At 36.6% G+C, this 25888-nt stretch overlaps 1 protein-coding gene across 4 annotated transcripts in view; it reads left to right on the top strand.

Moving 5' to 3' along the window:
* Positions 1-25888, top strand: part of VWA8 (von Willebrand factor A domain containing 8) — a 354390-nt gene that overhangs the window by 226691 nt on the left and 101811 nt on the right. For all 4 annotated transcript variants that reach the window (XM_058548243.1, XM_058548242.1, XM_058548244.1 and 1 more), the window contains 9 exons: positions 1316-1454; positions 3943-4142; positions 10534-10647; positions 11863-11927; positions 12353-12478; positions 13597-13706; positions 14554-14708; positions 18692-18887; positions 25405-25486. In XM_058548243.1, the coding sequence (XP_058404226.1) occupies positions 1316-1454; positions 3943-4142; positions 10534-10647; positions 11863-11927; positions 12353-12478; positions 13597-13706; positions 14554-14708; positions 18692-18887; positions 25405-25486 (1187 nt within the window). The remainder of the gene's footprint in view (positions 1-1315; positions 1455-3942; positions 4143-10533; positions 10648-11862; positions 11928-12352; positions 12479-13596; positions 13707-14553; positions 14709-18691; positions 18888-25404; positions 25487-25888) is intronic.

Raw genomic sequence — 25888 nt, forward strand, 5'->3', positions numbered from 1 at the left:
ACAAAAGCAGGCAGTGGGTCAGACTCGACCTTGTGGGCTGTAGTTGTCAAGCCCTGCAATAGAGCATAGAATCCGAATGCTCATACTTGTGGCTGTAGTTGTCAAGCCCTGCAATAGAGCATAGAATCCGAATGCTCATACTTGTCAGAGCCTGCTTGTCTACTAGAGCTGGCCATTACCTCTCTTCTGCCTTCCAAATCTCATGCAAGTGCATTTAATTGGTAGAACCTAAATCACATCCAGAACCCTCACAGCAAGGGAGTATGAGAAATGTGGTTTTTAGTCTCCCAGCTCCCAAGGTACAGACTAGATAGAAAGGGACAGGAGAGGGGGGTATGGATGCCACAATAGTCGATATCTAACTCAAGCATTTTTGATTAATTAAAGACTGTGGAGCATACGAATCATTGAAATTTTAGTTACATCTATATATTTCTTCTGGAAAATCATAAAGTACCCAGCACAAATATAATAACATTATTAAATTAATTGCTCTACTTATGTTTATATTGAATAATTTTCACCGTGTATAAAATACTCTACCTTTTATAAGTAATGGTAGTAGTTATCAGTAAGTTTTTTAAATTTCAAATGTCACTTTTTTTTGTTGTTGAGGAAGATTGGCCCTAAGCTAACACAGTCTGTTGCCAGTCTTTCCCCCGTTTTTTTTTGGCTTGAGGAAGATTAGCCCTGAGCTAACATCTGTGCCGGTCTTCCTCTATTTTGTATGTGGGTTGCTGCCTCAGCATGGCTGACCAGTGCCGTAGGTCCACACCCAGGATCCCAACCCACGAACCCAGGTCACCGAAGCAGAGTGCGCCAAACTTAACCACTAGGCCACGGGGCCGGCCCTACGTTTTATTTCAAAGACCCCTTTTTAGCCGTTAAGTTCCATATAATGATATAATAATCATTCTTCACAATGGAACTATATCAGGCCCTGATTCATTCATTTACAAATTATACTCCTGGTTTGGACAGCTCTCGGTCCCAATACTTGTAGTTCAAAACTTGCTCTTGGTTTAGGAAGGAATGAAGTAATGAGAAATCCTGTGGGATTTTATATCTAGTATATTTTGTGAGTAAAAAGAAAAGAAAGTAAGAAATTAAATAAGAAAGCACATGTGAAAGCATTTATAAATGCAAGTGTATGGTTTTATTATTGTTATAAGTACCATCCCAGTCAACAAAATGAGAAGAGATATATCAAGATATTGAATATTTGAATTTAAATTCTGTATTTTGAAGAACTTTAGCTTTTCTACATTTTGTTAACTACCCAAATTTCTTAATTCAGTTGACTCCTTTATTATAGGGTCCAGCACTTATAAACATACAAGAATATCCAATAGAAAGACATGAAGAAAGATCCCAAACCTTTACTGAAGAATGTGCCTCCTGGAGGTTACCATTGGATGAAATTAACTTAATCTGTGATATTGCTACATCACATGGTATGTCAGTTTGTTCTTTTGATTATTCCTTCCTGCACTGATTTTTTAAAAAGAGGGATTAAGTTAATCTCTAGACATCAAGAAGTCTATGATAAACTCAGTAACTGTGTCATTCTTGAATTGGATAGCAATTATATGTAATTTAGAACTAATTTCCTATAACAACAAAATACTATTGTGGAATCCACATAAGCACTGCTGAGTTTGTATGCATGTCTGTTTCTCATTACAATTGTAGCACAAAGTTAAACACACCCAGTCATGTGCTAAAAATAGAAGGGGAAAAGAAATGGGAGAAACTGGATGTTTTTGGCTGGGATTCCCGGTTAGCAATTGCATGAACCACGAAAGCAGGGCTGGAGTGATTTGCAGTCATTAAACTTCTCATTGTAAAGAAAGGCAAATAAAGGATGTGAATTTTTGGCATCTACATTTCTGGACTGTTGCCATACTTACTGATTCATGCAGTGTGCCCTGGGTGCTTTTTGGCAGAAGTTTTCAATTGATGGCAGTTACCAAAGTGATGTAAACAGAAATGATGGCAACGGGAAGGGAGCAAGTGTCTAACTTGACCAAGATGGAGATTGTTTAGGCAAAAATTCAGAAGCAAGTTTTTGTTCATATAAGATCTATAGATATTGTTTAGTCCTAAAAGCAGCTATGTTGAATAAAAATATGTACCTTAAAAAATGTACAGGTATTTTTGGTAACAGATTGGTGCTCTTATTAAGATATTTTACATTTGCTAGTAAAGAGTAAGTATGGATTTTATGGATGATGTTTGAACTTTGGCCCTTGTCTCATGTTTAGGGATTAAAGTAAGTGTGCTGGGATCCTCCACCCATGCTTATGACAGGCTTCTCTAATCAGGTGCAGCACTTTTCTCATTAAACCTGGTCACAGTCTTACAGTTCTTCTCAACACAACATTCCAGGCAGCCACTGCCAGTCAGAACTGGCCCTTAAAAATGAAACTCATTTGCTGTCCCTGATATAATTTAACTTTCTATTTCAGTATTGTCCACATTTGCAAACTAGATTTTTTAATTGTTTTTTACCTATTATGCATTAGTGAGAGAAAAGAGCATTTTCTTGAGTTAGAATCAGAATTAATTGTATATATTTGAGCCAAAGACTAAACAGCCCTTAATGCCTGCCATAGGTTGATTAAGTATATTTCTGTTAATACTTTTACTATATTCCATGTTGCCCTATACTGTGTGGGAAGGTGCTCACTAAATGTTGAAGTGAACTTATTTGTACTGATAGTGGAAGCATTAAAAAGATCCTTAACTTATAAATTTTGTGATCCTCTCTGATATTTGGAACTAAAACACACACAGTTCACATTGTCTCCTAAATGATATGTATTCTTCTGCACTTCCAGAGACTTCTGTTTCTTATCAATGTTAGCCTATTTATTTAAATTGACTATATTTACGTATAACATTTGGTCATTATTTGTAGACATGGCACACACACACACACTATATATACACACACACACACACACACACACACACACGTTACAGATTTTCCAGGATAGTCCCGAATATAAATGTTATATCTTGTTATCATTTCTTGTGTCTTAATTTTGGGTTCAGAAAACATGAACACTGCCAAATAGATACCTGGGTAATGAGTGATTTTGATAGCATTTATTATACAAAAGCAGCTTAATCCCTTGCCTCAAGGTGCTCATAGATAGAGATTATGTGAAACACCGTCCAAAGCCTGACTGCTCAGAGAGGCTCCCAAATCAACAGCGTTGGCATCTCCTGGGAGCTTCTTGAAAAGGCAGAGTCTGAAACCCCACCCCAGACCTACTGAATCAGAATCTGCATTTTCGTTAGATCCCCAGTGGTTCATATGCACTTCAAAGTTGAAGAAGCACTGATACAGAGTTCAGAAAATGGACCTAGTCAAGTACTCAGATGGAAAAGACAGAGGTTTTATAATAAGAAATATTTAATATGAACAGGAGTTTGGAAAATAAGATCCATAGAGCTAAGAATCAAAAAATGGAGTTACTTATTTATAGTAAGAAAAGCCTAAAGATCAAGTAACTATCTAGGAAATGCAAGATTAGCAGGTAGAAGATGTTACCAGCTGTTGTCCATCTGAATCAATAATAAAACAAAAGAAAACAGACTTTTATTGAAGCACAAAGCACTTTGGTTTCATACGAGGAAGAATTTCCTGACATTGAAGAGTGTTAAATGCTGTTTAATGGTTGTGTCGTGAAATATTATGGAATTCTTTTGGGAACAAATAGATACTTCCTCGAATAGATAGGTGTGACTGTATCTACATTTACAGCAGGAACTAAATTGGTTCTCATGGTCTTTTTCAGCCTAGTCAGTCCGTCTACAGATCATCTGCTGAGTTCGGCTGTGTGCTCAGTCTCACGATTCAGCTTTTACTGGACCCCTTGACCAGTCAGAAAATCTTTCACAGACGGCAAAATTAATGCCTTTTTGTCATTTCAGAAAATGAGGAAAATGCTCTGTATGTAGTTACATGCAATCCTGTTTCCTTATACTTTATGAATATGACTGGGAAGAGTGGCTACTTTGTGGACTTGTATGACATTTTCCCAAGAACGGCCGGTGGAGTTTGGCACCCATTTGTTACAGTGGCACCGCTGGGAAATCCCCTCAAGGGTCAAGTGATTCTCCAGGAGGAGCAGGTAATGCCCCCGAGGCTACTCACATGGTAGCTTATTTGAAGGAAAAGGCAAGAGTGCTTTGCAACCAATAACTGAAAATATGTGCTTTCATAAAGATTGAGGAGAGGGGCAGGAGGGAGAGGTCAGGGGCTGTATTTTATCAGTACCACAAAGGCAGGCTAATATCTTCCTCTCTGCCAAGACTTCAAGGTGACCTATAATTCTGGAAACACGTAAGTCAGAGTTTCTCAACCTCAGCACTGTTGACATTTGACACCAGATAATTCTTTGTTGTGAAGCTTACATTCTCTTTGGAGAGGTAGACAACAAACAAGTAAACCAACAAATAAATGTGCTAATTTTAGGTGGTGATAAGTGCTATGTAGAAACAAGATAATGTCCTAGGGAATGATGGGGGTGGGGTAGGAGGAGTCGGGAAGGTGAACATTATTAAAGAGTGCTGAGATATCTCCTCTTAGGAGATGACATTTTATATGAAACCTGAATGATATTCTTTATGTAGAGACAGCCACATAAATATACTGAATGGAATTGTCTTAGTCTGTTCAGGCTGCTATAACAGAAATACCATAGACTAGTTAGGTTTTAAACAACAGAAATTTATTTCTCATGGTTCTGGAGACTGGGAAGTCCAAGATAAGGCACCAGCAGATTTGGTGTCTGGTGAGAACCCACTTCCTAGACAGCTGTCTTTTCGCTGTAACCTCATGTGGCAGAAGGATCAAGGGATCTCTTTGGTTTCTATTTTATAAGGGCACTAATCCTGTTCATGAAGATTCCATCTTCGTGACCTAATCACCTCCTACAGGCCCCACCTCCTAATACATTGGGGCTTAGAATTTCAACATATGAATTTTGGGGGGATATAAACATTCAGTCCATTGCAGGAATACACTGAGATACTTTAGTGTCTAATGATGCTCAAGTTCCAACCATCACTACTATTGTAAGAAAGCACTAATGAAAAGTACAGATACCCAGAGTCAGGCTAGAAATAGTTCCAAACAGAACATATAGATCAAAAGACAGGCAATGTTTCAATTAATGAGAATTCTAAAGGTCTAAGTTAATCTCTACTATACCAATAGAAAGGAGTGTAATGTTTTCATATACCTGTTACCCACCTAGTATCTACCAAATACTATAGTAAACATATTATTCACTCAACAAACATTTATCATTTGCCTACTATTGGAGATACTGCAGTGAACAAAACAAAAAAATCCTTGCCCTCAAAAGCTTACATTCTAGTCCAGGAAGACAGACAACAAGCAAAAAAAAAAATTAAATTGTATCTTAAGTTAGAAGATGAGAAGCAAGGAAGAGTGAAATAGAAGGCTAAGAGGAAGATTGCTATGTAAAATAGGGTGAGTGGGCAGGGATTGCCTAACTGAGAAGGTGATATTTAAGCAAAGACTTGATGGAGGTGCAGGGGAGAACTGATATCTGGAATAAGAGAGTTCCCAGCAAAGGGAATTGTTAGGTTTAAAGGCTCAGAGGCTGGAACATGACTCTTCCATCTTTAAAGAAGTGTAGTGGGGAAGACTGAGGGAGAGAGTATAAGGAAGTGAGGTCAAAGTGGCCACGTAGTGGGTTGTGGCAGGAACATGCTGGGGAGAGGGCAGGGAAGCAGATTATGTAGAGCCTTGTAGACCATTGTAGTGTTCTGGGCCCTAACTATAAGTGAAAGGGGAAGGTGTTAGAGAGTCTCAAGCAGAGGAGTAGCATGATCTGGCTTATATTTTGAAGGATTTGCCTGGCTCCTCTGTGGTGAATAGTCTATAGGTGCTGAGGCAGAAGGAAGGAGACTAGTTAAGCGATTTTTGCAATGATTCAGGCACGAGATAATGGCAGTTTGGAGGAGGATGGAAGTCTTAAGTAATGATGGATTCTGGATATATTCTGAAGGTAGGACCATCAGGATTTCCTAATAGATCAGATATTTGGGATGAGAGAGAGTAGAGTTAAGGGCAACGTCAAGGTTTAGGGCCTGAGCAACTGAAATGATAGATTCGCCATCAACTGAGATGAGGAGGGAATTGATTTGGGAGGGAAGGTTAGACATTTGATTAAATTTGAGATGTCGATTAGACATCCAAGTAGATGAGTCTGAAGTTCAGTGGAGAGGTCAGAACAGGAAATATAAGTTTGGGAGTCACTGGCATATAAATGTTATTTAAAGCCATGAGACTGAAAGAGATCACCAAGGGAATGAATGTGGGTAGAGAAGAGAAGTCAAAGCACTAAGCCCTGGGACAATAAAATATTAAGAGATCAGGGAGATGAAGAGGAATCAACCAAGGGAATTGCAAATGTGTAGCCAATGAAGTAGATGGATAAACCAGGGAGTGTGGTATCCCGGAAGGCAAGTGATGAATGTCTCAAGAAGGATCAATTGTTAAACGCTGACAATGTGTTAAGCAAAAGATTACATACGTTATCCCATGTCATTCTTCTAGCTGCCCTGTGAGGCAGCTCTTAGCTATATATACATGTGAGGAAACTGAGGCTCAGAGAATTGAAATAACTTGCCCAGCAAATGCTTGGTAGAACTGAGATTCAAACCAAATTGGATTGACACCCCCCCGCCCGCCCCAGAATTAAACTTCATCCACTCTCTCACTCACTGCAGATACTTGGGGAAAAGAATAGTCTGAAAATTAAAAACTATTCATAATAGGAAAATATTAAAGAAATGCAGTGATGTTACTGGCAAGTATTAAAGTCACTATAAAAGCAAGGCGTAACCAAGAAACAATACTTTTAGACTATGTCTAATCAAGAGGAAAATATTGCATAAATAACATTTCATTAGCTCACTGAGTAAATAAGTCAAATTTAACTTTAGGCCTTGCGTAAATAATTTTCACAAATTCTGAGTTAATAAATTTTTTTCTGTTTTTTCACACTTTTTTGCATTTTCATTTTCTCCTAGAAGCAGACTTTATAAATATCCAGGTATTGCTTATAAAAGTTTGTGTCCAGCACATTGGAATAAGGTTTTACTTTATAGATTTCCAACTACATATCAATGCCATTGAATTCAATTCTATAGCCAGAAGAATCTGTCATAAAAAGCACATGATATCTTGATGATTTTTGTTTATTTTTTATTTTTTTTATTTTTATTTTTTTTTCCTGTGAGGAAGATCAGCCCTGAGCTAACATCTGCCAATCCTCCTCTTTTTTTGCTGAGGAAGACTGGCCCTGGGCTAACATCTGTGCCCATCTTCCTCTACTTTATATGGGACACCGCCACAGCATGGCCCGACAAGTGGTACGTCAGTGCACGCCCAGGATCCGAACCCTCGAACCCCGGGCCGCCGCACCGGAGCACACGCACTTAACCACTTGCACCACCAGGCCAGCCCCTTGGTGATTTTTAATTCAGTAAGCCAATGGAATTTGGACGAGAATCTAAATTTGGAGTATTTATTCAAACAGTCTTGCCAGATTTTCAGCTGTCAAATTAACTGTCAAACTTACATATACCAGTTCTTTAAAAGTACTAGATATTTAGGTTTTCAGCAAGTATTTTATTTTCTCAAAAGATCCAATTATTTGGCAACATTGCTGATTAATATTCTGTTCACTTACAATGACTTTCATCAAGGAAAATATGTTTTTCATTGTAAAGATGTGCTTGACCTCCACAGCCAGCCCTTTGCCTCCCGGCATTCCTGCAGGCTACCTGACTTATCCCTTTGATCACAGTTTCAGGGGTTTTCCACAAAGCTATCCCAGCACCTGAGCACAGCTTATGTGGGTGCTTCTACTCTATCTGTCCTCTGAACTGCCTCTTCTTTTCTCAGAGAGGATATCTTAGCTGTCTATTTTATAGTATGGCCCTGTTAGGATGTAAGACCTCTTCAATTCCAGGTGAAAAACATACAAGTTTAACAAATGATAAATAATTCTAATCAAATAAAAAATGAGCGCACTGCCATCAATTCCTTCTCCGTTCTGCCCAAACTGAAAGTGGAGCTAAAATATCATAGAGAAGTACTTCCATTAATTCATCTATCCCTTGTCTTTTCAAATAAAGCTTTGCTACGAATGCATTTCTCTGGTTAGTTTCAGAAGTTGTTCAAAAATTCCTTGCTAAAATAAATTCTTAAGTGAGGAAAGGGAAACTTTGCCATGCCTAAAAATAAAGATCCTTCTTCGCCCCCACCCCCCGCCCCTTGAGATTACTTATTACATCTGTACAAAGTTTAGAATTTCAGACTTTGGGACATTGAGGTCATCCAGAGGTTACTTTTCTCCCAGTCAAATACAAACATGATAAAATTGCTCACTTGCTTCTCCTCCCCACCCCCCTTAAAGGAGCACCAAAGCCACAGTCACAAGTACTCATGTGTGACGCAAAATTCTATTTTTAAACTCAGACAGAATATATCATTAGTCATTTACAGAAGGAAACCATTAACATCTAAAAGGATGGAGCAACAGAACTCCTCCATGCTGCCAGTTGCTTCTAAAACTAATTGTAAATACAGCAATGGCTGGAAAAATTTATATGTTTTCTGTCACTGAAAAAGATACAGTTTCTCAGTTCATTTGTGCCAAGTTATGAGTATATAAATATTAGACCCTAAAAAGGAAGAAAAATGCAAAATCATGCTAACTTATTTTTCTGTTTAATCATATCTGTTTAATCATCTGCTTATTCTTCTGCGTAATCATATTTTGCAATCAAACATTATTTTTAGGACTTTCTTTTGCTTAGAAAAATTAATATTATACCAAATTGCTTAAGTGCTAAGAATTCATGTTAATATTGTACATATTTATTATACCAGAAAGAGTTTCTCCTAAAATACTCAAAAAAAATTTAATCTAGAATGGAGACTGTAAATTTTTAACTTATTAATACATTTTCTTAAGGCAAACTGTAAGGTATTGCTATCATTTTCAAACTTTCAAATACCAGGAATACTATTTATATGAAATGTTAATTTTAAAAATAATATTCCTAAAACACATTCTTAATGAAGAATTTCATATTATATAAAATGATGCATTCTAAGGGTGATGTTTGTGGAAAAATTTAAGCTTTGTCAACATGCTTACTAGAATTTTTTAACACAGCCGAGATTCAGAGTATATGGAATGAAGAAAACTACAAATACTACTTTAATTTGAGCACGTCAAAATAAAGTTAGCTAGTTAAATAAATTGGAAACCACACTGTGAGGTCCCAGATTTGCAGATGAAATCCTTACTCGTTTTACATTTCTTTTTATTTCTCTCTAACTGGATTACATAATAGAGGGCAAGGGTCAGGGTTAATTCATCACCGCATGCTCCTCTGTGCTTTAGATATAAGCTGCTCAATAAATACTATGCAACAAGTTAACAAACATTTCTTATTTTGTTTCCTGTATTTTGCAAAATATATATTAATTCTTTGGGTGCTTTATGACTTTATTTTCCCCAAAAGAAGTTCTTGAAATGAAAAATTCATAAGGTTAAAAAACTGGGGGAGCCCCAAACTTAAAACAAAACAAAACAAAAACAAGAACGAAAGAAGAGACAATTGGGTAACAATGAAGCCTGACAAACAACTTGGAAGTGCCTTTTTGCAAACCTGTTAGTCTAATCTTCAAACATTTTTAAACTTTAACTAACAAAGCCAACTTCTTTGCATCCTTTTAAAATATTTAATGTTTTCTGGCATTCTGAATTTTAATTTCCTTTTTCATTTATTTTCATGCTTAAGGTTTATTAAAAATTTTTTTTCTTGGAAAAAATGCTCCTAGTTACTGAGAGATTATTGCTTCATTTGCATAACTATGGTTAATAATGCTGGAGAAATCTCTTGTCTGCACATTATTACAGCACCAGCTATCAAAGTTCGTCAAGCTTAGTGAATTTCAAGAAGAAGAAACACTTAGGATCTAGGTTCTTGGGCTCCTTTATATTTTCTTACTAACCCCTCTTTATATCATGTACATATTTTCTGAATTGAACCTGGATTTGTGAAAAGAGTAAATGAAATTTAATTATGCTCAATGTAAGAACGTTTTCAACAGCACATTCTCTGTGTACTTTTGATAAAAGTAAGTGGACTTTTAAAAATTATCCTCTTAATTTTCTTATTGCTATATAATAAAACAGAATCATGGTTAAGCCAGCCTGTATTTAGAAGGGGATGGTTTTAAGATAAAATCTTCAAAGAGAATACCTTCTGCATTACATCTAATATTTTAAACTCCATATTAAGGAAAACCATTTAGTGTCTTTGTGGTGTCTCTCAAGTATTTAATATTATTGTCTGCCCATTGGTTTATCACTGTAGCCTTTATTCCCAGGTTGCCAAGAGGCTGCTGCTTTAAAAAAAAAAAAAAAGAACAAATCTTGAGCTTTTCACTGTTCTCTTTATTTCCAGAGTAATGTCATCCTATTGTTTGATATCGCTGGCCGGGCCCTTCGTCGCCTCATCCTCCCTTCAGAAAAAGAGGTTACGTCTAAGAAGTCTTCCTGGTGGAACAAGGAGGAAGCTGTAAGGAATACCCAACCTGTCTAGCAAATTGCCAAGGATTTTCCATAGCTTTCTAACCATAAAGATACATGTCTGCCCATCCCTCTCAGTGCCTTCTGTTTACTAAAATGCACAAGAGAATTCTCTTATTATGCCCTTGTAAATTTTAACACAATACAAACAGATAGACATAGGTACACATATAATTAAATACTAATAGCTTCTTTTTGTATCCGTCATACTCACGTGAAGACTTGTCAGGACTGAACTAATAATAATAGAACATCACGAACTATTTGAGTGTGATATTCGTGACAAATTCCCAATCATGAAGTCACTTTCACCTGTTTTCCAGTTATGTATTTATGTTTTGGATTTATATGACAAACCCATCAGTATGACAACTGATTGCACCTACCAGCTAAATAAACATTTTAGCTTATTAAGTAAATTAAACTATAAATAGACATTTTAGGCCAACCCAAGAGAATTTATTCTGCCATTCAGAAAAAGGTAATGGATATAAAATAAGGCTTACCCTCTGCCCTGCATGACCACATACTTAGGTCTTAAAAGACCATGAAAAAAGAGATTTTTTTAAATGTCATAAATGTATCCTAATCTAAAAAACAAAGTATTTCCTATGTATTTATCTTATGTATAAATTCCACAGTTAAAGACCAGATAGCATGTTTATTTCTAACCAGTATTTGGCGTGATTTTTTAAAAATTTTATTCTAAAGACGTTTTAGTATTTAGTTCACAATACATTTTTTTTCACACCTAGTTTCTTTCTTTTTTTTTTTTGAGTAAGATTGACCCTGCAGTAACATCTGTTGCCAATCTTGCTCTTTTTTCCTTTTTCTCCCCAAAGTCACAGTACATAGTTGTGTAGCATAGTTGTAGAGCTGTAGCTCTTCTATATGGGACGGTGCCTCAGCATGGCTTGATGAGCGGTGAGTAGGTCTGAGCCCAGGATCCAAACCAGCAAACCCTGGGCAGCCAAAGGAGAACATGTGAACATAACTTCTTTGCCACTAGGCCAGCCCCACAGTAAGTTTTTAAATATATTTTAATCCATGTTACCATAAAAGTCTTGGAGTAGATAAAGAGGTGGCTTCTCAGAGAATTACATGTTTTACACGTTGAAGACCTTTATTTAAGGGAAAGCAGCTGAAGAGACATGACTGAATTTGGCACATTTAATGTGAATATTTTCTTTTGCTTTGTCTTTAGGAAATGTATAAAATGTGTAAAGAATTTTCGCACAAAAACTGGCTAGTATTCTACAAAGAAAAAGGGTGAGCTCTTCATTGTAGAAGATTTAAACTGGTATTATTTTGTCCGTTCTGTTTCCTCTTTTGATTATACTTGTTTATTATAAAACTAATGTAACCAAATGATAAATGTTTTATTATAAAAGTAAGTTATCCCACATTACAGAACATTGAAAAACAGACATAAAAAAAGACAGGGCTCATAATTCCATAATACAACCACTGCTAGTATGGCAGCTGTCACTTTCTATTGTTTCTTCTTGTGCATACCCTTACATAGTCTAGAATTTTATATATCTGTTTTCTCAGTTAACATTTTTCTATGTTATTACTTAGTCTTAAAAACCTTCTTTTTATGATTGCATAATGTATCATGAAATGATTGTGCCGTGGCTACTCAACACGATCCTCACCATTTCCTTTCAGATAGTTTTCTTCTCCTTTTTCAGGAACAGCTTGACTGTGCTGGATGTTCTGGAAGGGCGAACTCACACCATCTCACTTCCCATCAACCTCAAGACAGTTTTTCTGGTAGCAGAGGACAAATGGCTTCTGGTGGAGAGCAAAACAAATCAGTGGGTGGAGCTGCATAGTATCTCATGGAGTGTGCTGCAACTCAACCTTGCTTATCAATTATCCAACGTCTTTACTGTTCTGTATCCATGTGTCTGTATTTTAACAATTTCTGTATTCGGCAGCATCTCTCCATAGGTGAAAGTTAGAAGAGGGGGGAAGAAAATTAAAATAAATTAAATGTCACCTCACAGAGTAATTATAAAAGTGTTTCAGAGGATGACATTGAAATTTACAGTAAAAACAATGACTTTTATGTATAATCCATATTTCTTTGGGCTTTTTCCTGTTAACACATTGAGAATTCACTGTGTTCTTGCCAAACTGGAAATACTTCCAAATAGATTTTCAGTTTATCCTTTCTTCAAAGGGCCACGGTCTCCATCCTAGAGCTGTTGCTTGTTTGTAACTTTATGGAAACCCCCCTTAGAAGTTTCTTCTTCATTTTATCTTGTGTGCTCTTACTTGGTAATGTTTATGTTTGTGTGCCTCCCCGCCTTGAACTGTGTACATTTCTAGATGAAAGGGACATTATGTGCACTTGGCATAAATAGGGAGCACAGTAAGTTTTGAGATCCCCTCTCTCATGCATTACATCCACTAGCTAAAGGCAAACTCTCTCTGCCCTGTGCTGACAAGCAGAAGTAGCCTGCTGCAAAGATTTCTGGCTATTTGTACATCCCTATTTTAGAAATCTTAAAAATGAGTAGATCGAGGGGATTACAGTGGTGAGGGCTTCTGTCCCTTAGCTGGTCACAAATCAGAGGTCAGGCTCCCACTTACTGGCTGTTCAGTCATATCAACAGTAGGGTCCATGATAATAAGGGTGTATCTCTTCAGAGTTACTTTTCTTCCTTTTTTTTTTTTTACAGCTTTTCCTCTGATAGGAAGTGTTGGATTTTTAGTTCACATTTGTTACTGCATATTGTATTATGCACTGCTCTTTATACACAGTGTTGAAAAGTTATTTTTTAATTAACAATGTGACTCTGAAACTGCAAATTATACTCGGAATATAAAAAAGAGGCTTTGGAGGGAAAAAATCTTATTTTTCGCAGTCTGTTCTCACAATTATTAGAAAAAGAAAAACTTTTCATTTAGATATTTTGTTTGTTTACAGGAAATATCTTTTAACTAAGCCTGCACACATCGAATCTGAGGTTAGCGGGGTTTGCCAGTTGTATGTGTTGAAAGAGGAGCTACCTAGCCCAGGGTTTGGAGTTACACAAGGTAAATACTGTATTCTTTGTGTTTATGGCTGTATGGGTGCATGCTTTTGTACATACTGTCCTCTAGAATCATTTAAGAACAATAATACGAACATATTAAATTTATACCAAAAGAGAAAACTTACTCACTACACTAGAAACAGTACATAAGAATCTACCTTTTTTTTTTTTTTTGGTGAGGAAGCTTGGCCCTGAGCTAACATCTGTACACATCTTCCTCTATTTTTTATGTGCGACACCGCCACAGCATGGCTTGATGAGCAGTGTGTAGGTCCGCACGCAGGATCCGAAACTTTGAACCCCGGGTCCCTGAAGCAGAGCGTGTGAACTTAACCATTATGCCACTGGGCCAGGCCCTGAGAATCTGCCATCTTTTAAGTTCTGTCTTTGAATTTTTTTAATGGCAAATCAGAATTTTTATATACATTTAGGTTTCGAGTCTATTTTAGGATAGCATCTTTTCTTTTTTACACAGAACATCAGGATTTCTACTTAATTCATCACAGTTTTGGGGGGGTGAATAGTGCTTATGAAAAAAATCTAAAACATACCACTGCCAGCACTGGGTTGGGTCAGTTTCACATCTTTTCTGAAGGGAGCTATTAATGATAATATTTATTGCTAATAAAATTTTTAATTCCATAAATACTTGAAATCACTTTGAGAAGATGTCTTGGTTGTAAAAACTGAGTTTTTTTAGACAAAAGGCCATGAATATAAATTAAAGTGTTTTCTCTTTTTTAGCTTGTGCTTTTCTGTTTGAGTTGGTGAGAATAAAATCTTGTAAAAATTAATTCCTGGAGCATTTTAGGGGCATATGTATCTAATGTTTCTCTGACACTTTTCAGAAACAGATTTCAGCATACCTCATAAAATTTCAAGTGATCAACTATCGTCTGAAAATCTAAGTTCAGCTGTGGGACAAAAGATTGCTTCTCCTAACCGAATTCTCTCAGATGAGAATAGTTATGCTACAATCGTTGTTGGTTTCCCAGATCTCATGGTAAGCATCAATTTATTAAATTATTGAATAAATATTTCTTTCCCTCAATTTGGCTTATAATTTATAAGCCTATTTGAGAGAGTAATTTAAAATGTAATGATTTTCTGGTAAACGTTTCAGATCAACATGCTGTTTTCCAAATCAGTCATTAAAAAATGTGTTCTACTTATATGATCTCATTGCTTTTTAAAAATTAACATTTAAAGTGTATTGCAATTATATAATTTAGTAAGGGAAAACCAGTATTTGCCATACGAGGGAGTTCATGTGACACAGTTAAATGCTTAATGTACTGACAGTGATTTTATATCATGTTGTCTTAATATGTGCTCATGTAATCTGTCAAGAGGAACAATTCAAGACTAATGAAATAACATGTCTCGTAGAATTTTTTAAAGTGAAATTTGTTGGGGTCTCATTACTGTAGATTAAATTTTTCAACGTTCGTGAACATCAATTCACTTTCCATTGTGTTTTGCTCTGATTTGTCATATCTTTGCAGCATCCAGATTATACTATAAATGCTGATGGTCTCAACTTAATTTGCTTTTAGATGGACCCTTCTGCTGCTATTTACTATTATCTGTAAAGAATAGGCTATTTGTAATTGACTTTAGGTGAAACTAGGCACCATCTTGTCCTGATGGAAATGTGGGAAAATGAAATATAAAGGTTGTTTTAGTCCCAGTTGCCATCTAATAACCTTAGATGTAGCTCCATGTGTTTTGATTAAACATTTAATCTTTGTAATTTCCTTTGTAGCTTTTAGGTGGGATGATAGAATCATTTAAAGATAAAAATGTGGGCACTCTTGATGGTACACCAATCTCACATGCCTCAAAATGTTAATGTAATTAATGAATGATGAGCACTTCAGGGTATAAGACTTTTGAAATCCAAAACCCAATGGATAATATGTGGCTTAGAACTTGGCCATATGTCTCCCTAATTATCAAGTAAAAAGCATCTGCTATGGTATTATATAACTGAAAATGACGCATGTTGTTGGAATACAGTATCTACAGTGGCCTTGACTGAATGAAAGAGATGTATTTAATATGCTTTCTACAATGATTGCTGCTATCAATGGAGAAAGTACTGGAGCTATTTTTTTGAAGGTGGAATTATTTAAAAAATTGATCTTCAATGAAATTAATATAGAAATATAATGTTACTATAAAAATGTTAGAAAGTAAAAGCTGAGTATAAGGCACTGTTTGTATTAATCCTATAGAAATCCTTTATAGCCTGTAGGACTAGTGACCTTGTTAAATTAAAAGTTCTATCCCCCGTGTTTAATATGGTATTCACCACACAGGATATGTTCAATGAATATTTGTTAAATGAAAGGTTAGAGTCAGTTAGGCAGACTTTCAGCATTTTATGATAACCATCATATTTTTTAGGCCCCAACACAATAGTCAGGCACTGCACTATTGTGAGTCGTTTCATACATAATAATTAATTTTTATAATAATTCTACAAGGTTTCACAGATGAAGAAACAGAAACAGAGAGAGAGTATATCCCCCAGGCCACAAAGATGATGAGTAAGGATGCTGGGATTTGAGTTCAAGTGTGACTGACCCTCACACCCATGTCCTTTCTACTGTGCCATAGTGAATTTCTTTTGATTCTTTTTTTTAAACTATTTGTTTATTTCGTTAGTTAGTTAGTTAGTTAGTGAGGAAGATCAGCCCTGAGCTAACATCCGGTGCCAGTTCTCCTCTTTTTGCTGAGGAAAACTGGCCCTGGGCTAACATCCGTGCCCATCTTCCTCCACTTTATATGGGACGCTGCCACAGCATGGCTTGACAAGCGGTACGTCGGTATGCGCCCGGGATTCAAAGCTGAGCATGTGCACTTAACCACTATGCCACTGGGCTGGCCCCTCTTTTGATTCTTCATAAAACTATCATCTCATATTAACTTTTTATAGCATTATCAGAGGCACCTAAACTATTATAAGCTTATTATAATTTTCTTAACCTAGTACTAAATAGCTACAAAAACCTACAGCAAGTACCATCCTCAATAAGAAGACATTAAAAGCATTCCTTTAGATATCAGAAATAAGACAAGGATACCTGCTATCACAACTTCTATTAAACATTGTACTGAGTGCCTTAGATACAATCCGTAAAAGAAAAAATTGATAAATTAAACTTCACCAAAATTTAAAACTTCAGCTCTGTAAAAGACACTGTCAAATGAATGAAAAGACAATCTACAGCTAGGAGAAAATATTTGCAAAACACTTGTCCAACAAAGGACTTGTATCCAGAATATATAAAGATTTCTTAAAACTCAACAATAAGAAAACAAATTCCCATATAAACATTGGGCAAACAGTAGCCTAATGTGAAGTGTGAGAGTCAGAACCTGAGCAGAGGAGGGGGACGTTCGTGGTGGGGGAGGGGTAACCGTTGGTGATGGGAATCAAGTCCAGATGGGAAGAAGATGGCATCCCAGTGAAGGGGCAGCCTGGTTGGGATATGGGAGCCCAAGTAAGGTGAGAAGGGTGTCCGTGCATGAGCGTCACCCAGTGTGGGCTGTCAGGACCAAGCAGAGTGAGGAGGGCATCTGCTTGGGAGGAAAGGTTAGTGGTGGAGATAGGAGATAAGTCACATACAGTGGATTGAGCAAGAAAGTAAATATATTAAGGATCATGAGATCTAGGTTTCTTACTGTTGGAGAAGGAAGTTACAGATACTGAATGTAAGAAAACTAGAATGAGCCCTCTAGTTGTTGGACTGGAATTAGATGTATTTGTGTGAACTCATAGTTTTCTATGTATTTAGGCAGATATAGACATAAAATTGGAGGTAAATGTGAAAAAAAAAAATGGACAAAAGACTTGAACAGACACTTTGCCAAAGAGGATATAGGGGAGGAAAATAAGTACATGAAAAGATGTTCAACATCATTAGTCATTAGGGAAATGCAAATTAGAACCATGATGAGACACTACCTCCTGCCTATAAGAATGACTAAAATAGAAAATACTGACAGTACCAAGTGCTGACAAAGATGCAGAGCAAATGCGACTCGCATCTCTTTTTGTGAAAGAGCAAGGGCAAACAATAACCAAGACATTCCTGAAGAAGAACCAAGAAGCAGCAGCAGAAGTACTTGTCTTACTAAATTTCAAGGCTTATTGTAAACCTTTTTTATATTTATTGTACTTATTTGGTATTTATTGTAAAGTTATTGTAAATGAGTAACTAAGACCGTGTGGTGTTGGCCTAGGGGTAGAAAAAAATATACAGTAGAACAGAATAAAGTACCCAGAACCAGATGCATACATGTGTAGAACTGTGTTTTATGATAGCATTGCTGATCAGGGGGTAAAAGTTAATGGTATTTGCGCGATTAGCTATCCATGTGAAAAAGGATGAACATGGATCCCTGCCTCGTACCATTCACAAAAATAAATTCCTGATGGGTTAAGGACTTTAAAACATTTAGAGAAAACATAGGAGACTATCTATCTATGATCTTGGAGTAGGAAAAGATAAATACATATGTGGTAAAATTTTAAGTAAAACAAGAGAAAAAAACACGAAATTCCATGGAAGTTACATCTAGGGGAGACAGAAAGAGGTGTGATTGGGAAAGGGCACTCCAATGGCTTCAGAAATACTGGTAATCTACTACTACCTATGGCAGATAGTAGATGCATTAGGTGTCATTTCATTATTTTTAAAATTACTGTATTTTTATATTCCCTCTTTTTAGTTATAATTCATTTCAAGATAAAAAATATAAGTTGTATATTTCACACTTATCTGAAAATTGTGATTATTAGTGAAACAACTATCTCCTGTACCAAATTCAAAAAGGTTAAGGAATAATCTGATTTTCTTATATTTGTGAAATATAAGTTTACCACTGGAATCTGCTTAAAGGGCTGCATTGTAACAGTTGTGGTGAGTGTAGTTTATAGTACTTGGATACTTTCTCTCTCTCATTTTTATTTTTCAGTCACCCAGTGAAGTTTATTCTTGGAAAAGGCCATCATCTTTGCGTAAACCAGGGATCACTGATACAGCTTTCTATGGAGGAAAGAAGAAAAGTGGAACTCCAAAACAGAGCAACTGTGTGACTCTTTTAGATACTAATCAGATAGTCAGGATTCTGCCACCGGGAGAAGTCCCTCTAAAAGATATCTACCCAAAAGGTAAAAAACTTACCAATTCCTAATTTACCAAGGTAGTTAAAGGTAGTTTGCTTTTGGTAGGGATATTTAATTTATCATCATCAATCTATGTTTTAGAATTATTCATATTTATAATATGAATAATATGTAATATAATTTCTATATATAAATTAAACTATTATATATGTTATATATATAATATATAACAATTTATAATATGAATTTATAATATGAATAATTCTAACAGGGTCTAGAAGTAGCTAAAAAAACCTGTATGTGCTCAGAAAGTTTTGGTTCAATTTCTCACAGTGTGTGGTTGTAACTATTGCTGTTAGAACTCATCTTCATTTGCATTACAATCTATATAATGACTTTACTTAGAACACATTTTCAAAGAGACTTTTAAAAAGCCTTAGAATATTAGGCATAGAAAATGGGGCCTGATTTTTGTCTTCAAGTCCTGTGACTAAAGGCCAAGGACTTGTGCAGAGTGATTCGTTTATCAGTGCTCTCAAAGTCAACTTATATTTATTATTTATTACTGCATAACATATGCCAGGTCCTGGGCTGATCACTTTTCCTTGTATAAATTCATTTAATCTTCAAATCCCCAGCCTATCGTTAATGTACTCTCTAATTTACATGAAAGGAACTGATACAGAGAGGTAAAATAACTTGCTCAGGATCACCTTACTAGTGGCTGGCAGAGCCCAGATTTGCACCAAGGTCTTCCAATCCCAAATCTAGAGCTATTCTTACTAAACCACCCTTGCTTTCATCATAATGGATAAATATGAAAAATTTTGATCATTGAGCCACTGATTATTATTTGCATCATAGTCATATTAATATGTTGTCCTGTGTTTACGTTCATTATATTAGTGTGGACTTCATAAATATAATGCTAGATGTATTATAATAATACTTATTACTGGGTTTGAAAAGTCCTGGATATATCATACTATTTAGAATTAGTTCCTTCCAAACTGAAACACAGGGAAAGTAAATCACCATTTCCTTAAAATGTTTTCTATGGTGGAAGAAACAGGTGAATAAACTGACAATTGCATACAATGTAATAAGTGCTATGATAGGAGTATTCACAAGAAGAGGCTTACAACCCAGGCTGGTGATTAAGAGCTGACTCTTGAAAGATGAGTGGGAGTGAATCAAATGAAGGAATTGCTCCAGGAAGAGGGAGCTGCATGTGAAGGTTACAAGGGCACGACAGAGCATTCCAGGATTACAAGAAGTTCTGTGCCAGAATTTAGTGCACCTTCGTCCACCCAGAAACCTGGGGATCAGCCCTGACACTTCTCCCTCATTCTCCACATCTAATCCATCAGCAATCACTATGTCCTTTTGATACAACCTGACTGTACAACTTGTATCCATCTGCTTGTCTACAGTTCTACTGCCAACATCCAAATCACTACCATCTTGCGCTGGAATATTGCAGTATTGACAAAGTTCCCTCTTCCTCTCTTTCCCCCTCCTGCTCGTTCTCCACACCTCAGACAGAGAGATATTTTTGTAGTAAATGTTTGTTCTTATTAGTGTCCAGTTTATATACAGTGAAATCACCCTTTTTCATGAAGTTAGATATTGTTCTGTGAGTTTGACAAATACATACGGTTACACAACCGTCACCACAACTGATAGAAAACAGTTCCATCTCCCCAAAAACCTCCTCCATGCTGCTTTGCAGTCAACCCCTCTGCCTACCTCAAACCCCGCACTGATCTGACTTCTGTCATTATATATTTGCCTTTTCTAGAATGTCACATAAATGGAATCATACAGTATGTGGTCTTTCGAATCTGGCTTCTTTCACTTAATATGGTGTATTTGAGAATCATTTATGTTGTTGAATGTACCAGTAGTTTCTTCCTTTTTGATTGCCAAGTGGTGGTGTATTGTGTGGATGTACCACAGTTTGTTTTTCCATTCACAAGATGATAGATATTTGGATAGTTTCCAGTTTGGGGCAATAATGAATAAGACCACCATGAACATTGTACACAGATTTTTAAGTGAACATAAGTTTTTGCTTCACTTGGATAAATACTTAAGCATGGCATTTTTATGTCATCTGATAAAACTGCCAAACTGTTTTCCAAAGTGGCAGTACCATTGAAAGCAGTAAATCTCTGCCCGTCTGCATTAAACAAAAGTTATGCCATCTTTGTGAAAGCCACCAGGAGAGTAGCCTTTACAGTTTCTATTGATTTCTTTAATAAAAGGCTGATATGTGTTAGTTCCTGACTAATCAGATGGTTGGATTCTATTTACTTTAAAAAATTAATTGAGTTTAAATTTTCATCAGAGATCTCCATGCACATAGATGAAAGAGTGAAACAGGCTGGAAGAAAAAACAGTCAGCCCCTGCTTTACTCCCCTAGCCCCTCATTTCCTGCTCCCAGAGACACTTTCAACTTTTTAAGCTGTTCCTTTGGTATTCCCTTTCATCTTTATGGTGCTATCCTGATGTTTTTATTTTAGGTATTCTTTGTTGATTTCCCACCATGTAAGATGAAAGTTGAACTCTTTTTCATACATCCTACTGCTGCCTGACACCTCAGTTTCCCATTCCCCAATATATTTATATGATAATTTTGATTAGATTAACATCCAGTGCTTATATTATTATGGTTATATAACTGCTATTCACAGCTGAGCTATGTCTTATGGTATTATTGCTTTTCCTTTCCTATACAACTTTTCCTTTTCATGGAGTTAATAATCATCATGTTTTGTTGATTGAGTTTTTCATATACTTAGCACAAATTGATGCTCAAAGTGTTCCCTTTTGTCAAAATCTCTACATATGTTCAAATATGTGGGGTTTATCAATTTCACTTTCTCGGCGGCATCTCTCCTTAAATCTTCTCAAATGTTCTAATCAGGACTGGTTGGTCCCCGGGCCTATGCACAGCTGTTGTCCTGGGATCTCCCTTCACCATTCTCCTAAGGATTTTTTTTTACAGCTCCCGTTTATAAAGTTCTTATGTGCCAGGCACTATCCTAAGTGCTTTATATACATTTGGAATATTTAAGAAACACTACTTGAACAAAGGAGGGGAAATAAAACTCCTTAGCAACGAAGAGAAAAATGGCAGAAGATATAAACAGGCACTTCTCAGAAGAGTAAATCACAACATATAAAAGGTGCTCAAACTTACTAGAAGTCAGGGTAAAGTAAAGTGAAACTACAATAAAAGGTCTGATCCCTACAAGAGTAGATGAGGATGGGGAGCATCTGGACTTCTTTTTTGCTGCTGGAACAACTTTGGGAAATAATTTGGTAATTCCACTCTTAGATATATACCCTACAGACTCTCAACATGTACACAAAGAGACAGGTATGAGAATATTCCTAGCCCACTCTCTGTGATAGCAAAAAATTGGAAAAAACCTAAATGGGCATCAACAAAGAACAGATGAGTGAATTGTGGTGTGTACAGCAGTGAAAATAAATGAAATAGAGCTGTCAGTATGAGTGATGACAGATTATCTCCTTGACCAAACTCTAGTCAGGCTGCTCTGAATCCTCTTCACAACTAGCCTCTGACTTTTGGGCTTTTGTGTTCACCTCTGCATTGTCCAGTTTTAGCAAGAGTAATGCTAAGTCAGTTTAACCAGAATCCCCCACTTCTGATCGGTACCATCCTCCAAGTGATGTCTGATCACCCAGGCCTGCCTTCAACAAGAATCCTGTTAGGTCAGGTTAGTCAGAATTCTCCCTTACCCCTGATTTCCTCTTACTAATTTTCCATCCGCTGATCGCCACCAACAAAGCTGGAGGATCTATAATTGCTATAAAGTATAAAGCTAGAAAGCAATCAAGAAAGTGTGGTATTAGTGACGGGATAGACACATAGATCAGTTGTTTTGCTGATAGTTTTTATACTTCCTCCTACTCTTGGCACTGTGCGTGTGAGCTGTCCCCACTGTTCATGGGAACCACGCAGCAAACACTGCTGCAATGACTTCCCTTTAATCATTAACAACTAATCCCTAAATATAGTTTATACCTATCTTTGAAATCCACCTGGATTATAAATGTAATGGAAAGTTACTGAGCCTCCATCCTCTCTACAATGTTGAAACATTTCAAATGGATAGACAAGGACTTGGGTAAGTTTGGAGGGAAATCTGGCCACAGTTTTCACTTCCCTAATTTAATCATGTATTCTCAGCTGATTTATTTTCAAATCAATTCTGACAATTTTTCAAGTGCCTACCATTACCACCACCACCACCTTTAGTATTTCTTTGAAGTGCTTTATAGCCACGAATTGCCTTTTCTGATATGTGAAAATATTTTTTAGCACCAGGAGTAAAAGTCTTGCTTTTTCCTTCTTGAAATAGACATAGCCATTATTGCATTTTGTCACTCTCTTTATGCCATGGAATTAATTTGCACAGTGAAAGAAAAGAAAGATATAGGAAAAAAAGATATTTGAAATAAGTTTGCTTACTTTGCTTTCACAGGCAGTCTAAAAGTGCTTATAGTCTAAAAGCTCAACTTAATACTACTACTTAGGAAAAATAGTGCCTGTAAGTGTAAGTGCCTGTAAAATGTAATTTGATTAGCTAGGCAGCTCTAGTCATCCCAACCGCTTCAATAACTGGTCATTTTTGGCAAAAAAAACGGGTCTAAAAATAATTCAACCTACTTCAGCCAGGTCCTGGCAACAGGAACTGTCAAAAATGATATATGGTGCAAAACTTTATCCAAGACTGACCTTATATCCTAGGCAGCATTTCCAGCACAGGCGCTGCGTGACTTCTGATAAACATGTTCATTTTATACAAATGGCCATCTGGAGACACCCAATTCAGCTGGGTGGTCAGATTACCATAGTAACTCTCTTTTCTTACCCTCTGCTCTCACCGGACATTACCTTGCCTTCCTTCTGACCCCTTGCTGCCTGGGACCACTCCTTGCCTAGCTCTGCAGCTCATACCTGGCCCCAGACCTGTGATTCCCACCCTGGAATCCTCTCCACATCCCCAAAAGCCCATAATGCTTTAAAAAAAAAAAAAAGAAACTTTCCTCTTTATGCTGTAGGCCCCTCAGATGAGGCAGGAACCACGTATCTTTTCTCTCTATCCCCAGTGCTTCGTGTAGTGTCTGGTGCAAAGTAAGCTCAACTTCGTTTGTTGAATAAATAAGAAATATTTTGAGTTTTTCAAATGGCCTACTCAAAAAACTTCAACCGCAAACATGAAATAAAAATGCCAAGTTTCTTATTTTTTGTAAACTACATTGGACATTGTGGATGTCTCATTCTAATCAGAAGTGGTAATAAGAGAGAGACTGACAGACAAAAGTCTTTAAAAGTACAGGTTCTGTGTAGGGGAAATTTTTTTAAAAGAGATATTAGTGAACAAGATTTTGTAAAATGAGGCTATTTTAAAAATTGTTGCCCTCAGGTCAGCTCAGGTAGGAGCTGTGTAGAGTGGTGGACAGAGCAGAGATTTTAAAGCCAAAAAGGCCTGGTTTTGAAAACCATCTCCATCACTCTCCAGCTATGTCACCTCAAGCAAGTCACATTATTATATTACCTCTACAAGCCACAGCCTTCTCATCTCTCAGACAGGAATCATAAGTCTTTGTTGTTGTCAGTATTAAAAATGCTATCTATAAAGACTAAGCAGAGTTCTTGACACTCAGTGGTGGCAGCTAGTGATGATGAGGGTGATGGTGGTACTCAAGGCTTAGGAAAAGAAGTCAGTAAACCCCTGGAGTTTGCTTGGAAACAACTCCAGAATTGAAATTGGGGACTCTGGCCCCCATATCTCATTACCTTCTCCTTCCCCACCTTTTCATATTCCTCATGACCCAGAGTCCTCACCCGACTGCCCCATCTACACCTCATCTTCTCCTATCTTGCAGGACCCTAATAATAACAGCTGTGTGTTGAACAACTACCAGTTACGTGCTTTGCATTTACTAAATTCATCTAATCCTCAAAATAATGTGATTGATGCTCAGATGCTGTTGTTATCCCCATTTTACAAATGACAAAAGCAGATCTCAGAGAGATAACTAACTTGACCAGCATAAAACACAATTAGGAAATGTCAGAGCCAGGATTTTGTACCAGGCTAGTCTGATTACAAAGTAGGTGCTGATTCCACTGCATTATACTGTCATTGTTGTGACTTCCTAGGAAGAAAAAACAGAATTCAGATGGTGAAATATTTTCAAATAAAACTAGGTGCTAAAACATTGACTCATCTTGGGAAGTTATCAAAGAGAATGAAAAGAACTTAGGTTATTTTGTGACAGTCAATAATCGTGGCCTAATATGCATCTATTTGACAATCTTTGTATTTCCCTGACAAAAACATGACTCTGAGAGTCTAGCCTTGAGGCTGGACTTGGCCCAGGACCTTGTCAAGAGGGTCTCAGAGTTCTGCCCTAGGCTGCTGCTAACTTCCTTCCACTTTTAGCAGCATCCGTGCTTTCTTGTGGTCCTGTTTTGGTATCATGCAGTAATACTCAGCTCATGTCATGACTTGTTTGCAGATGTTAACCCTCCACAAACAGCTGGTTATATAGAAGTCACTGATCTTCAATCAAAGAAACTCCGATATATTCCTATTCCCAGGTAATTCATTTTCACCTTTGTTCTTAGCTTGTATGTCAAATAAAAAAATGAGTGAATACGCTAAATAAATGTGGACTTCTTGCTTCCTTAAATAGCGAGCTCTTTTTTTTTTTTCAGTTACAGTTGGTTTATATCTTGCTGTTCTTCTGCATGCTTTACTGCCATTTTTATTTTCATTTTGGAAAAATATTCAAATGTTGCATAGGCATAAGTCCAACAGCCTTCAAGCCGTCATTTCTCTTCTGTTGATCTATCCTAATGATAAATTTTTCTGTGTCTGAAACAGCATTTTTAGTATTTCAGAAATTTTCATACTTATTAACTTCATATATTAGTTTTCTGGGGTAAATGTGTCCAAATGGCAAAAGAATTTAAATAGCATTTGTTTAATGTTGTTTTTAA

The sequence above is a fragment of the Diceros bicornis genome, chromosome 9 (assembly GCF_020826845.1).
Source record: "Diceros bicornis minor isolate mBicDic1 chromosome 9, mDicBic1.mat.cur, whole genome shotgun sequence".
NCBI classification, from domain to species: Eukaryota; Metazoa; Chordata; class Mammalia; order Perissodactyla; family Rhinocerotidae; genus Diceros; species Diceros bicornis.